The 16,605-nt window shown below is 39.6% G+C and overlaps 1 protein-coding gene across 1 annotated transcript in view; it reads right to left on the reverse strand.

The window, feature by feature from the left end:
- Positions 1–16,391, reverse strand: part of FBXW11 (F-box and WD repeat domain containing 11) — a gene marked incomplete at its 5' end in the record, with an annotated part of 123,402 nt that extends 107,011 nt beyond the window's left edge. The window contains one exon of the mRNA XM_079703901.1: positions 16,347–16,391. Coding sequence (XP_079560027.1) covers positions 16,347–16,391 — 45 coding nt within the window. The remainder of the gene's footprint in view (positions 1–16,346) is intronic.
- Between the last annotated feature and the right edge of the window lie 214 nt (positions 16,392–16,605).

Below are 16,605 nucleotides of genomic sequence, written 5' to 3' on the forward strand. Positions count from 1 at the left end.
AATGTCTAATTTTTAAAAATCTATGCAGATCAAATAAAATACATCTGTGGATCTCTATCTACAGGCTACTTGTCTGTAACTTATGACCTAAAGCATGACCCAAGATTTGGTTATAATCTCTTTACAAATTTATCTACCTCAATCCCTTCACACAAACTACACTCCAACAATCCACAGAACTACTTACTCCCAACAGACAATACACACCACTGCCTCCCAGCTACTGTTCATTTGGTTACCTTTGCTATGATATCCCTCCTCTGCCCCAACACATCCACATCCATGTCTAATTTCTGCTCAAGCCCCAAAGGGTAACTTTTTAAAAATTTCCTTTATGAGATTTCCTTCCTTTTCTAGCTCCCACACAACGTATGTCCACCTCTCATGATCCTTAGCAGTTCTCACATTAAACTATACTTTTTTACGTAAAAGACTGTAAGATTCTGGAAGCAAGGTACACATCTGATTCTGTTCTGTATTCCCCACATTACCAAACAGTACCTGTTCAATTACATGTTCAATAATAAATGAATAAAGCTATTTATCTGCCTATTTGCATAACAATTAGTACCTCAAATAGACGGCCATTACACAGTATGATCCCTTAGATTTTGAAAATCAAAAGGCTAACAGGTTCAGAAAAATATCCCTGTAATATTAAGTTTGAATCAGAACTAACATGAACACATGGTTCATTTTAAATATACTTCTTAGGTCTGTCCACTGAAAAGGTCTAGAAGCAACAACAACCCAACAGTATTGATTTTGTTTCTAAACACCATTCCCCACTAAAAGGAACCAGAGCTTCTTGGAAAAATGGTTGATTCCTGATATGCAGGAAAAAGTAGAAAACCAAGAAACACACCAAAACTGATGGGCTCCTGTTACAAAGGAAGCAGGAGCTATCTTGAAGGGGCTCTCATTAGCCAAATCTGAACATCAATAAAGATTGTAATTGACTGTTAACACAGTGAATAAATAAAATCCATGAGAGTACCGTGATACACAAAAGGAAGGAGGAGAAACGAGATGGTCTCTGTGAATGCTAGCTTACAAATACAGACGAAATGACAGAAAACCACAATTCGGTAACTTACATTGTAATAACTGATTTCAGGCTCAGGATGCTAAAACCACTGGGTGAAAGGCTGTAATGGAACAGGATACTTACAAGGTGCCAAAATATTATCCCATAGTCCTTTGTAATAATAGAGGATAAAACTGTACCTTAATGGAGAGATCTGGCTGCTGCCACCTTAGTCAAGGGATCAAATTTAGCATAGCTCATAATGGGATAACCTGTCATTAAGTGCCTCCCGACATGACTCAATGCAAAGTACACTTCACCTATGATGAAGCATAGGTTAATGGGCTGTTAAATGGGCTGCAATCAAGCCTCTCACATAACTTCCAGTTTACAGCAAGTATAGGAGCTAGAGAAATGAGTTAAATAACACCATGAAGAAATATTCACACAAGTGAAGAATGCTGCACACCCTACAAGACAACTAACTGAGCTGGACTCTTAAAAAAAAAAAAAAAAAAATCGATTCCAGGAGAGGGAAAAGGGCAGAGGGACAGTTAAAACAAAAAGAAATTAAAAAGACATCTACAGCCAAATACAAAAGGTGTGTTTTATTTGGAACTTGGTTTTTGTTTTTTAAAGAGGGGGTGCTAGAAAAGACATTCTTGGGTCAACTGGGAAAATTTAAATTGAACTTAATATTTGTTACTATATTATGGAATTACTTTCATTTTCTTAGATATAAAAATAGTACTGTGGCTTTATATACGTATAAAATACATATGACTATATTTAATATTTGGTTATATATGGAGATGTATACTATATACATGGTGTGTGTGTGTGTATGCATGCTCACTTTTAGGGAGAGACTATCTTAAGAGATACATGCTGAAATGTTTAGAGGATGGGGTATCATGTTTGCAACTTACTTTCAAATTGTTTAACAACAAAAAAGGGTACTTATTTGGGGAGGGAAGGACAGAAAGGGGAGGACAGGGATAGAGGAAGAAGGGGGGAAGAAGGGAGGGAAGGGACGACCAAGGGGGGGAGCAGAGAAATGATCCAAATATGGCAAAATGTTAATAACTGTTGAGTCTAGGTGGAGAGAGTATACAGGTGTTTGTTGTACTGCTTTTTTCCCCAACTCTTATATATATGAAATTCTTCATAATAAAAAGTTACGGGGGAAAAAAGAGAACAACTTTAAAAGCAACCAGCTTAAAACCAATGTAAAGCCTTGGGAGTGTCAGGAAATAAGAGTACTCTCAAGCAAAGCCTGAGAGAGTGTAAATTGTTGCCATGTGACTGTTGGACAACGTGGCAATGTCTATCAGACTTTTTAAAGCACCTATCCAGTGACACTCCCAGGAATCTGTCCTGAAGATATACTCCTCCACATGTGAAATGACATACACGTCAAGTTATTTTTTACAGTATTATGTATAACAGCAAAAGACTGGAAGTAGCCTCTACCTGTAACAGCCCAGACTGGTTTCACAAATTATAGCACATATAATAAATCAGCGTGCATCTTTTAAATTATCTCTTCAAAAAACATGAGTTCTTTGGAAACTGATATGAAAGATGACCATGTCATATTTTACATAAAAAAAATCAAGGTGCAGAATAATGTGTATAGCACACACACACATATATATGAAAGCTACACAAGAATGTGGTTGAGTAGCTGGAGCTAAAGAGAAGTAAGACTTTTTTTCCTTACTGTGTACTCCTTTTTGCACCTTATGAATTTTGTACCACAGACATATTATATGTATTCAGAAAAGTTTTTTGTTAAGTATTGATTGACTTTAGTTGTAATGAAGTCTTCACATCTCCATGCTTTCATTACTAAAACCTAATTACAGTGGAGTTATATAGCACACCTGGGAATTAGGGTCTGAAGTCAGTACATAAGGAGAAAACAGCATATAGTAAAAATCTGCCTTAAAAATCTCTTAAATATATGCCACACTGGACCAACACACCATCTCAATAATTCCTACACAGCTAATTTTCGTACCAGCACTTGAACAGTTTGCTGTTTCTTCAACTGACTAGTAGATTAAATAGCTGGCTTGTACTTCGGCCTCGTGTTGTGATGTTAAAAATGTTTCTTTAAAATACCATAATCACACTCATCACAGCTAGATGAGAAGCATTCAGGAATTGAGACAGGCTGAGAGGAGAGCAAATTTCCATTCCCCATTTCACATTTGGTCCAGAATGTTCACTGTTTAGGTTAGTTTTCCCTTGCTTTTGTCACCAGATGTAAAGAAATGAATTTGATAAACGTACGTAAGATGTGTAGGGACAACATGGTGCTTTCTAAAATACATTTCAAAAACTGTACCTCTATTAATTAAACAAACCACTATAGTAGAAAAAAAAAATCACAATCCAAATATAATGGACTAATTTGCTGATTGGGAACAGGCTGTAACAATCCCCAGATCAATGTGAGAAGGACAGAGGAGTAACACCTCTTGAGCGACATCACATATGATCTCATAATCTGAGCTGCAGCCCATTCCGTTATATTAGCATTTCCATACAGATATAGATTCTTCAATCTTTACTCCGAGTTATCTTCTAACTCCAATAAGGAAAGTTAGCTACCACTGAAGCTAAATAAAAACTTCCAAATCTTTCTATCCCTGCTCTCTCTGGTGAGCGCCAGATCAGTATTCCTACTAGATACTTCTCCTTTTAGAGGATTCACCCATAGGCTACTCAAATTCACTACAAACTGAACTCATTCTTTCTCCTCCCTCCACTCCCCCCAGTCTGTTCTTCTAGTATTCCCTATCCTGGAAGAGAGAACAAACAACCATCCTGGCACCCAAGGCAAAAATCTAAAATTTATACTATATTCCATCCATCTCTATAACCAATCCCCAAGTTTGGTAGGTCCTGCCACCTACATCTCTTTTAAGCCCACCCCATCTCCACCATGTCCACTGTCAATGCTTTGGTTTGCCTTCATCATTGCTCACTTGAACTAACTGGTCTCCCTGCCTTGAGTCTCTTCAATCCATCTTACAGACACCTGAAAAGTTAACTTCTTAAAATGCAAATTTGGGGGCTTCCCTGGTGGCGCAGTGGTTGAGAGTCCGCCTGCCAATGCAGGGGACACGGGTTCGTGTCCCGGTCTGGGAAGATCCCACATGCCGCGGAGTGGCTGGGTCCGTGAGCCATGGCCGCTGAGCCTTGCGCATCCGGAGCCTGTGCTCCGCAACGGGAGAGGCCACAACAGTGAGAGGCCCACGTACCACAAAAAAAAAAAAAAAAATGCAAATTTGGTTACAACACTCTTTCTATTTTAAGAACAGAAGGATCAAGAACAAGTCCCAAAGTAATGATATAGTAGGCTAAACACAAGCTCATTTAATAACATGACATAATGCAAAGAGAATGTATTACCAGGCATATTTTTTATGAGTATATTCCTATTCTACCCCACACTATATGACCAAATTAAATAAGCTATTAAGTGGGTTTCAGTAGAAAGAGGCCTCAGGGAAGCAAGGAAAATTCAACTGCCTTCTTAAGAGTCAAAAATGAACACAAAATGGATCCTAACAGTGATAAAGGTGCCTTAAGGAAAACAGGAGTTTCCCAGACCTAAAAAACACGAGTGCGTTCAAGCTGAATGTAAATATTAACATGCTTAAAATGAATGCCATAATCAGAAAAGGATTTGGGAAGTAAAAACAAGCAGAGAAGCTGAAGGAAGACAGAAAAACCATCCATCCCTAAAGTAAAAGCTGAATGAGGTTGTCTCAGTCCCAGGCCAGCAAATGTCACTTCCCTGGTCAAGTCCATGCTAACGAAACCACATGACTATGATCTGACCCGGTAGGTAGTCTACCCACTGGACAAGAATATTTCGGTCATTTGGCTTGAGTCTTCAGGTCCCTCTAAATATCTCTTCTCATTTGAAAAACTTAAACTGGCATGTTAAGTAGGATCTAGTAAGGAAGTCTACCTATCAGAAAAGTTTATATTAATCATGCCAACAAGCACATATCATTATAAATTAATAAACTGGAATTCTGGCTTTACACATCAGTCTTGCACAGCTGGTTAATGAATTTAAGTCTAACCGTGGGATAAGGTGCTGGCTTTCAGCATGCTGACAAGATCAGATTTCTAAGGGTGTTAAATCCAAGACCAGACTTAGGATGAAGATAAATTCTATACCTGTATTTGTGGCTATTAAAATTAACTAAAATTTAAAATTCAGTTCTTCAGTTAACAGAGCCACATTTCAAAATAGCCACAAGTGGCTAGTGGCTACCATATTGAACAGCACAGATAATGAACATTTCCATTATCCAGAAAGTTCTAACTGGACGGCACTGTTCTGGAAGACAACCTTAAACTAACCCTACTGTGAGTCCTCTCGGGGGAAACAGGCTGAGATAGTCTTGGATGGCTAACAAAGAATCTGAGATCTAGACTATTTTCTACAGAAGGTATGAAATAGATACTCCGCAACAATTGTTTCCTTTCCCTTTGCAATGATTTCTTGAAATCAGAATACAGTTTTAGTCTTCAAGATTTCTGCCCCTCTTTTTATCACTGGATGTTATTTTAAACTTGAGGCACAGACATTAGAAGCACATTCTCTGAAACGAAACTGCCTAGATTCATATCTCATCTTTGTCTCTTACTAGATGTGTGATCTTGAACATGTTCCTTAACTACTCTATCCTTCAGTTTCCTCATAACTAAAGTGGAAATAAGGGTACCTACCTCATTGGGTCGCTATGAAAATGAGTTTATACATGTAGAGTGTTCAGAATTGTGCTCAATACAGAGTAACTGCCCATTAAGTGTAAACTACTACTACTTTTCCTACTACCACCACCCTGAGAGCTCTTCACGTGACAAGTGTGAAAAATGCTCAACTAGAAGAAATACTAACAAATATAAAAAATAAAACATGGATCACAAAGCCAGAGTGTCAGCCTATGATAAAAAAGTTGTTTTTTTTTTAAGGGTGAAGGAAATGGGTAATCTGGAGTGATTAAATACCAGAAAAAGTCATGAGTTGCCTGACAATGTCTTACTTGTAAGGCTGATAAACCACAGATCAAAAGAAGTCTACATAGGGACTTCCCTGGTGGTCCAGTGGTTAAGACTCCATGCTCCCAAGCAGGGGGCCCAAGTTCGATCCCTGGTCAGGGAACTAGATCCCACATGCTGCAACTAGAAGAGCCCACATGCCGCAACTAAGGAGCCCGCATACTGCAATGAAGAACACGCGTGCCGCAACTAAGACCCGGCGCAGCCAAATAAATAAATAAATAAATATTTTTTAAAAATGCTAAGAATGTCACTGTTAAAAAAAGAAGAAGAAGAAGTCTACATAATAAGCTACTGAGCTATTTAAATAACCAATAAAAAGTAAGGAGGAACTGAGAAGATACAGGTTTGAGTTCACTAGACCAAATGATACTTCCCTGTATAAAACACATTTTGACATGCAAATGTATAGCCCCTCTTATACTTCCTAAGTTACCTTTAGGTTCACTTGGTGAACTGACTAAAGATCTTCTAATCTTTTCATTAAGAAGGGAGAGCACCACATACAATTAAGATACCATGCCAAACAACGATCCATCATGTGTTCTCCAAGTGGAAACCCACTGTAGAAAACCACATCTTACTCTAACAGTATATAGACAATATGAAAATCCTGAAGTTGAAGTACAAACTTCAGCAAATGTAGTCAGATGGAAAGAGCCAGAGCTCTGGAGACACACAGGCTCAAGCTTAAGCTTGGCCCTGCCATGTACTAGCTGTACGACCCTGGGCAAATTGTACTTAATGCTCATGAGCTTCATTTTACAATCTGTAATATACATGTAAAGCAGGTGCCCACTAAATAAGAAATATGTGTAAAGAGCTTACAATAGCGCCTGGCACTTAGTAGATGCCCAGTAAACAGCAGCTACAGTTAGTAAATCGTCCTGAGAAGACCCTCCAGGAGTCCTAAGAATAAAAGACCACTACTTTACATGTTAACTACTAATAACTAAAATTAGTAGTTACCATGTAAAGTAGTTACATGGTAACTAGTTATTAAATAACTACTTATTAAAGTAGTTACATGGTAACTACTAATAACTAAAATTATTCTGACCAGGTAATAACTATAAATCATGAGGTAATGCCACAAAATTGTCATTTGCTTTCCATATTTTATAACCTATTCCTCAAACAAATGTTCCTTATTTACTGTACTGTATTCCCTGTTAGGCTATGACTACAAAACTTTTGGGCCTATTTAATAAAAATAACTGCATTTCTTACACTGAAACAAAGCTTTTACTAGCAAATACCGTCACTAAACCACACCCGAACATGAACACTATGAATAAATGTCTAACATTTCTTCTTTCTCTATTATAATGGAAAAAAGTAAAGAAATTTTAAGTTTCTCTCAGTGAGTTGAGTTCTACATAACAAAACAATACAGGGTAATTGCTTACCTGGACAATATTTTGTACTTCAGATCCACCAATCCAGAATGAATGGGGGTATTCCCTTTCAGACTAGTCTGAGAAAAGACAGCAGTCAAGCAGCTTCCAAGATTCTTTCCGCTTACTGTATCCAGCTTTCTTCAACAAAATCCCAAACATGCACTTCGGTAACTGTTGAAAGACAGAAAGCAATCCATACACCCACCATGGCACCAGCGGCAAAGGATAGCCACCAAGAAATGGAAGGGTCAATGGAGTGGTGGATCTGAAGCACAGAAAGAGTTACAACCCCTGAGTCAGCTATTTGGTATAAAAGGTCTGCAGTAGCACTGCTCATCTCTGTGTTGAGAGGACAAGAAATTCTACATAACAAAGAAGGAAACATCCCTAATACTATTATTTGTTCATGATAAATATCATGCAATTTCCAAATGCATGATAAAAATTTCTTCTATTATGCACATAAATTGTCCCAGATCATTCAGCTACAATGAACTTTATCCATATTCTAAGACAGCTCCTCTACTATTACAGAAACTTTGTCAGCCAAAGTTAATATAGGAGGGCTCAAATGTCTCCCAATCAAAATATTTATTTAAGCACCTAACAAGAAATCTTTTGGTTTGCCACATATAAGAAATCAAATCTTCACATCTCTCAAATCTTCCACCCTCAGCTGAAATACAGGACATTTTAAGACATGTGACATACTTTAAGAGTAAACTTCTGACTGAATAAAGGCTGATCCCCCACAACGGCCAGTTACTGGGTAAATTAGGGAAAATAATAAAGAACACTAATAAACAATTTACTAGATAACACCTTTAAATACATAAGCCCACTCTACATTATATCAACATTCTTTTATTACCACACCAACTCTTCCATTCGACTCTAAACTCTAAACAAACTACAAGGGAGAGAGAAAAAGACATTCAACAGGATGACATAGATAAAAACTTAAAAATCCAAAGACTGTGGAGCTGCTTGCACATAAATTTGCTACTTCCTCAACTGTCACACTACTGCTAAAATGTTCCGCAGTAATTATAATACCTACCTTTATTGAAGGGTTACTTATGGGCCAGGCCTTTTACATTCATTACTCATATTTAATTCTCAAAAAATATGAGAAGAAATAACTTGCCCACAGTCCCACATCGACTAGGTGGTAGAGCCCATGCCCTTTTCACAGAATACTGTGGCCTCCCAAGTCCACAGTCCATGGATCAGAAAGACCATGATTCCTGGGGCAGAAGAAACCAAGCTTTAAGCTAACTGACGTCAGAAGGGAGAACCACAAAAATACAGAAGAGTTAAGTATTTCAGCCTAGCTGAACTAAAATACAACTGAACTTGTTGAGCCATCCTGAAAGGGCTAACTCCCCTGATCTAGCCACTTAAAAGCATTTCAGTAACAAAAAGCCATGCAATTCTAAGGCCCACAATATTAATTTTATAACAAAACACATTATAACGTTGCCCAAGTAGACTTTGTGTTTAGCAGCAAAGATGTGTCTGTGACAAAGAATCCCAAACCCAGTTGAAACCAAGGATTTTTAAATTCCAAGATCAATAAATAGTCCACAGGCAAAGACTAAAGATGTTCTGAGTTTTCATGTTACAGGCAAAGCAACTGAGGTGACTGACTGAAGTACAAGTCTAAGATTAACCTCTTCATAACAAACGGGTGGAAATATCTTAATACCCTCAACTTAAAGGCATTATATGAGTAAAATCACAAGCAAAGAATAATTACTCAAGCTCTTCTCATTACTCTAGAGCCTAAGAATAAACTAAAAACACAATTTTGACAAAAGCTGCTAGTGGGCTAGTAGTTAACTGCTACAGCAATATACTCTGCTTTTCAAAGTATAACTCACTGCTATAACCAAAATGCCGAACAATTATAGCAAAACACAGCCACAACAATTTGACTAACGGACTCATTTCTGAACCTCTTGCGTCGTCAGGGCTTTTTCTTGTATTAGTGAGTTAATTTTCCCCCCTTCCCTTCAAATAAACATTTACTGAATGCCTAATTGGTGGCAGGCCTTATGCTAGAGAAACAAAGATTAATAGATGCCAGACCAGGAATGTAAGGACTGACTTCTTCCTGTCCCCTGCCCCTTTCTCTCTGAGTCTCCTAAGCAATCATTTCACAGAACCAAAACATATTTTATTATTAGTTCCCAAAACTGGTTAAGTGTTCTAAATTTAACTCTCAAAAAAAAAAAAATACTCAGGTTCCTTTTTCTTAACAGTAGAGCTCTCACTTAATTTTTCTTTTTCTCCTGTGGATCAGAGGTTTGCTACTAGAGAATGGTTTCCTATATTCATTGTACTTAGGTATTTGCCCATCTCTACTCAGTCATCTTTTTCAATTTACATGTTAATGTCCAACAGTTTCTACTTCACTGCTTTCCATTCTCTGAAGGTCTTCATTGTTGACTAACCCTGAGAGGGAATTTCCTAAAAAATGTTTCCTGCTGACATCACTGAACTCTGCAATCTTTGAATTTTGTTAAAACAATAATAAGATCCAGGTTAGAGATACCCTACTGGACTGTCAGGTCTTCCTGGCTGGTCTCTCATTTGCCTACAAAAGACAAGCTTCCTGTTAGGCAATCGTGATCAGCAGAAACTGAACAGAGGCTAACAAGCACTTTCTTGACCAACAGGTTTTTCCCCTTTTCTCAACTAATTCAATGAACAACAATACAACTCAGGAGGAAATCTTGTAGGATAGTCACCACTTATTCTGTTAAAGGTCAAAATCACCAGCTTTGCTAAAACAAGAATAAGAATTTGAAAATCCTAATTTCCTTTGTCTAAACTAAATTGATTAAACATAAATCACAATGCTCAATGTTAATATGAACAATTACCAGTCTCTTTCTACCAGGATACCTAAAACAGGGTTAAGTGGGTTATCTCCACAGACAGAGTACAAGTCTAATTATGGCTAATTGGTAGTTCTTAGTAGTTGTAACAGTACTTCCCAGATTTCCAAGACAGTACTGATTCTGTGTGATTTCATCATCTCCCCCAAAGATGCCTCGTTAAATGCATGGCTAAAAGCAACTGAATTTTAGGCCTCTGTAAAGCTTCACAATTAAATACACACACAAATCAGGGGGGAAAATTAAAACCTTCCTCACATCATCTGTCTTGACTGTGCTTTACAAAATATGGTCCCTGTACTTGTGGGGAGAGTTAGCTTGGCAGGTAGTTGCTGAGAGACAAGCCTTTGCAAGGTCCTTTCACATGCATCTCTCATAATCCTCCCAGCACTTGGAACAATACCTACATTTTCTTGTTTTTACACATAATGAAATCATACCAGAGAAACGTTAACTTTCTTAAGGTCACACAGCCAGCAAGTGACAGCTAAGATACAAACTCAGGTGTTTCACTCTAGAGTCCATGCCCTTTATGCTAAATCACGCTTCTCTAAGGTCACAGGATCCTTAGAACTTATCGACTGTTTGGCAAGTTCACATCAACAGATATAAAAGGAGTTTGGTTTCCTCAGTCCTTCTATCAACCACTCTCTAGGATGTATATAAATCAATCTGTATGTGTATAAAAGTCTGTAAATAATGGTTAAAATGTCTATGAATGTCTGTGTACCACATCCCACCCTCCTTTTCCCCTTAGCAGTCTTTCTCCTCTCTCCATCTCCACCTCTGTCTTAAGATTATCAAAAGGAAATCTTAAAAAGTTTTCACAGCATGGAAAAAAAAAAACCTAACATTAATTTAAATCAATACCTACTGCACACCCAAGTGCTGCTAAGTGTAGTGAAGGATTCAAAGGACAATCAGATACGGCCTCTGGAAGAGAAGCTTAGACATGATCAAACTTTTATGATACACAGGAAGGTCTGATAAGTCCCATAAGAGTTAGGAACAAATTATCATAAGAACTAGTGATATAGGTGAGAATTTCCAGAAAGAAGATGGCTAAGATTCAGGCAGACAGCAATAATACACGCAAGCAATCAACAGGAAAGTTCAACTCAACATTTACTGAACACCTACTACAAGAGGCACTGTGAGTTTATCATTTAATAGGGGACACAAACAGGAAACCATAATACAAGCCCAGAAGATGTTCACTGGCACGAGATAAAGACAAAGTGTCAGAACTCATTCATTTCATTTAACGATGATTATCATATAGGCAGTGCTATAGATAAAAATCCAAAATGGTATCTGCCACCATAATATAAACTGACATCAAAAAGAGAAGGCATCTAAACTGTGTTCTGAGGGGATAGTACTTTATCAGCATAGGTGGAAGAGAGGATTGCTGAGATCTGACCTAAACCAATTTGGCCAGGGCACCAACTATTAGGTCCTTCCCATAAACATCAGTAGCCTTAAATACATGGGTTTAGGTCAGTTCATATCAGTGCTGACAAAGGAAACAGTGAGCAGAATCTGAAGAACCACAGATCCCCAGGCTTTGGCTGGAATATAGAATAAGTGAGGAATGTGAGAAGAAAAAGCTGAAGAGAGGCTAGAATTTGAATTACTAGGACTTGAAATGCTTTCTTTCCCTTAAACTGTAAATATCACCAGATGGAAGCCAAGATCCCAGGTACCTCACAGCGCAGAAAAGTTTGTTTCTAAAATTCATAGAACCAAACAGTACTACTCAGAGAAATACATGTGCTGTCCTGTAAACCTATGTAATGGGTTAGCTATTCTTCTGTGCTATACAGAACTCGCAGTTTTCAGGGGACAGCAGTCAGGGGCCAAAGAGTGCCAAGACTTGTGAGCAGGATCATGTTTATCCTTGTCAAATCTGAAAGGACATCTAACCTACTCCAAAATCAGGAGTAAAAATTGATAATATTTGAGTCACAGCTTCTTGAGGCAGGTCAGTGAGGTCTATGCATATGCATGTGATTTATTTCATTTGGACCCTACTTAAACTTCTGTCTACTTTACCTGCATTTGGTAAATCAACACATGGCTAGAGGCAGATGAGGGTAAGTGACGGTGACAAAGTAAGACCCAATTTCTTAAAGGAGTCACTAAACAATCCCACTTATTCCACTTAGAAAGCCAATGACAAGGCGGGGCGGGGGGACACAAAAAGATAAATATTTCCAATAACGTCACTTAGTTTCTTTCATCTTCTTGCCCTTGTGGCCTGTCTGTACTTCAATAGCTCTAAAAATAGATTTGATATTACAACTTCTTAATAAGATCCAATATATTTTACCTATATCACTACATTCAACAAGTAATATAGCCATTTAGAGATAACACAGAGGGGAATGACTCACTTAAGGTCACTTAGCAAAGAGGGGAACCATTCAGAGGCTAACAACAGAGTATAAACTACCCATTACTTGTGTAAAGGGGGGAAGGGGTACGCTCACACCCACAGAGGAAGCAGGATTATCTTTCCCAAACTTTTAACATTAACTTCTGCTATCTTCTAATAGGCAGGACTAACCATCTTTTTCCAATTAGCAGCTCTGTGAGTGCTTTCTAGTAATAAGTGCCTGAACATAAACTCATACTACGTCTAACTCAAGTGTTAAATATCATGTGAGACACAATGCACAGTTTTCATTATTTCCAGTGAAGTCCACCACACTAGACAAAGTCTGGTGAACTTTTGTATATTTCCAAATGGATTACTACTTTTCTACCTCATTAATAATAAAGCTAATTTTACCAAAGTCAGAAGTTTGAAAAACAGTCCCACAAACTAGGTACAGTATTGGGCCCACATAAAGCCATGAAAGTCATTTGGTGGTTAAATTATTCACTATCAGCAATCGTAAATGCAGTTGTCTCGATCAAGAGTTTATAGTCTATATTAAAGACTGAATCCTACGAGGTGGGTCAGCTGGAGAAGCACTTTTTGTGGACCTGGCCACAGGCACGGGTAGGAGTCACAATGGGGGTTATATTTTGAAGATTTAATTATTCTGCTATCACCAGTTTTACTTCCTAGTAAACTAAAAAACTGCAAGAAAAAAAAGGAAGAATCAAAATCAAAGAAAGTAGAGGAATGAAGATTAAGAAATTGGTGAAACCCAAGAACTCTGTTTCCTTTCTTTGAAACAGCAAGCTCTGGAATATCAAATGAAAGTTATCCTGTTAACCATTAAGTACCGAACTGGTACAGGCAGCACAATCACAAATATTTGAGTACTGAAGCTGACTCATAAAACTCTAAAAATATTTCATGCTTTAGGCTTTCAAAATACCATCAGTTTAACCCCTCCCCCTCCTTTCATCATGTTATTTTGAAATGTAAATGTTTTTAACCTAGTTCTGGAAACTCTAATTAAAATGCAGTGAATACAGAAAGCCACATGCAATTAGATTTCAAGGCATTATCATTCCTACATCTGATCCTGGATTTAGTAAATCAGTTGTTAAGTACCTGTGCTATCAACTACACTGAAATAAATACATATATGTTTATGAAAAGAGTTGCCTAAGAGTCTTAACTGCTTAACTGGTAGCCCTTTGAGGGAATATAAAAATCCGTATATAAAAAGCCATTGTAAAGAAAAAGAAAAAAAAAAGCCATTGTAAAATTGATCTAGAGAACTACTTTGTTAAATTTTTTGTTAAATTCTCTAAGAATCCCAGTTTATAACGTCCTTGAAAAGGCTGAAATATCTTTTCAGATCATAGACAAGTACAATCATGTAAAATCAAAACTTATGAGAACTGGAAGCTAGTATATTTAGGCCAGAAATTTTTTTATACATCCATTCAAAGACATTAAATGGATTACACTGTACTTACTCTAATTCTTTTGCAAACAAATACTATTTATTTATTTAGGCCACACGGTGCAGTTTGTTGGATCTTAGTTCCCTGACCAGGGATCGAACCAGGGCCCTTGTCAGTGAAAGCACTGAGTCCTAACCACTGGACCACCAGGAAAGTCCCTAATTATTTTTTCAATAAATGGAAATGGAAGGAGCACTGAACAGCCAATTTTAAAAAGGTACCAAGTTACAATTTTTTGCTATGCAGTACTCCTGTTGTAAGTACATGTATTATACACACATAAGAATATGTACTATGTATGTAACTCCAATTAAGATATTTTACCAAAATAACCCCATACAAAATTTGAAGAATATCAAAGCTTGACCTCAAAAGTTTGATAAATTGTACTGAAAGGAAAAATTACTTAATAAATGAACATCAAAAACTCATAAGTATCAGTATCCCTTAGAAAGCAACCATACGTGCGCGCGCGCGCACACACACACACACACACACACAAATCAGAAGCTACCAGAGCTTTTTTTCCCTCTAGTTTTCAAGACTGCTGGAGAAGTCTAGTGAATTATGCAAAGGACAGCAAATATTAAGCTGCCTCTGTATTTATGCTACTGTACTTCCATTTTTAAAACATGCATCTCAACTCCCCAGATACCATCATCCACAGAAACCATGCAGCTATCCAACAGACTTTCAGTGTCACCATTTATTATTTATAGCATTAAATGGGGGAAGTGGCTCTGATGTCACCGACCCTACCCAGTGGAATCACTGACTCAATAAACATTTTCACACTGGAGAAAATCTGGCTAGGAAAACATTTTGCTGTGTTAAGTAGAGTCTTTCACCTTTCCTCTCAACCCTGGGGTAGAAGTTGTTACTGTGTTAGGAGAGATACAAAGAAACTGTCAAGGTTTCCACAGGAGGAAAACCTGAGCATGTCCGTTTGCTGAGGCAAAGACTTCCCCCTCCCAACTCTCCAGAGTCCAGTGTGATTTCCCTAACGCTCAAATTGGCAGGTAATAGCTGCATATTTTACTTCTTCCACCAAATCATCCACCAAGTAGGAAATTCTTCATTTCTACTAGCCACTCTCTCGTGGTCCTGTTTCTAAAAACCCGTTCTGACTCAAAGTCCTAAGGCGGAAGGGGGCTGGGGCGTTCGCGGGGCCAGGAAGTTTGGCCTAGCTACCAAAGGTTTCTAACAGAAGAGTGATCGCCGCCCCAGGGCCCTAGGACACCCCCCTCCCCCTTTTTCTAGAAGAAAGAACTGGCGGCAGTGAGGAGGACAACCCCTCCCCCCTCCTCCCCAATTTCCCAAAGCAGCTTTGGAAAACGTGAAGTTACAGTTTCTCTTTCCTGGGAGATGGAATCCAGAGTACCTGGGGCCTTGCTATGCAAACATCCCTCTCGGCCGAGTAAGAAACCCTTTGTCCGAGAAGCCGGACACCACAGGGGGCCGGGAAAGAGGCCCCTTATCGGCCACATCTTCAACTCCGAGAGCTCTCCACCTCCACCCCTGTAGGGCCTATGCCGGCATCCTCACAGCCCTAGGTTGAAGAGAGGGTGCTGAGACCCCTTCCAGGACGCGGAGGCCGAGGCCCTAACCGATCTTCTCGGTACCCTCTCCCATCAGCATCTCACTCGGCCTGAGTGGGGCTTGCAAGAGCGATGCAGGCCTGGACCGGAGAAACAGAGAAAAAAAGGAAGAAAGAAAAAAATCCCTTCTAAGGGGGGGATGAGATGCTAGAGCGAGTGCGAGCTAAGGCCACAGCATAAGCGAGCGAGGGTCGTTCGAGACATGGGCCCAGAGACAGGAGGAAGGGAGGGAGGAAAAACGAGGGGCATGGAGGGGGCCGGGCCAGGTCCGGCCTGAAATCTCGAGGGATCCGGAGGAACCGCGCCGGGCCGCAGGCCAGGGAAGGCGGGGGGCCCAGGTCCCGGCCGAGGCAGCGAGGAAGGGCCAGGGCCGACCTCGCGCGGGACGCTGAAGGTGGGCAGGCCCGCCCGGAGCCGGACGGACGTAAGAACGGACGGTCCAACGGCCCGCACTCACCATGAGCTCGATGGTCTTGTCCTCAATCACCGAGTCGGGCTCCATGGCGGCCCCGGCGGCCCCGCCTCGCTCTCCCCGCGCAGCAGCGAACAGCCCGGGCGGAGGAGGCGACAGCGGAGGCGGCAGAGGCGGAGGCGGCTATCGCACCCACTCTAGCTGCCAGCCCGCCCGGGCCGCCGGCAGCTCCGCCCTCCCCCTCGGCGAACGCAGTACCCAGAGCTAGGACTACAGCTCCCAGCAGGCGCCGCAGGCCCTGTAG

The sequence above is a fragment of the Hyperoodon ampullatus genome (genome assembly GCF_949752795.1).
Source record: "Hyperoodon ampullatus genome assembly, chromosome: 4".
Lineage (NCBI taxonomy): Eukaryota > Metazoa > Chordata > Mammalia > Artiodactyla > Ziphiidae > Hyperoodon > Hyperoodon ampullatus.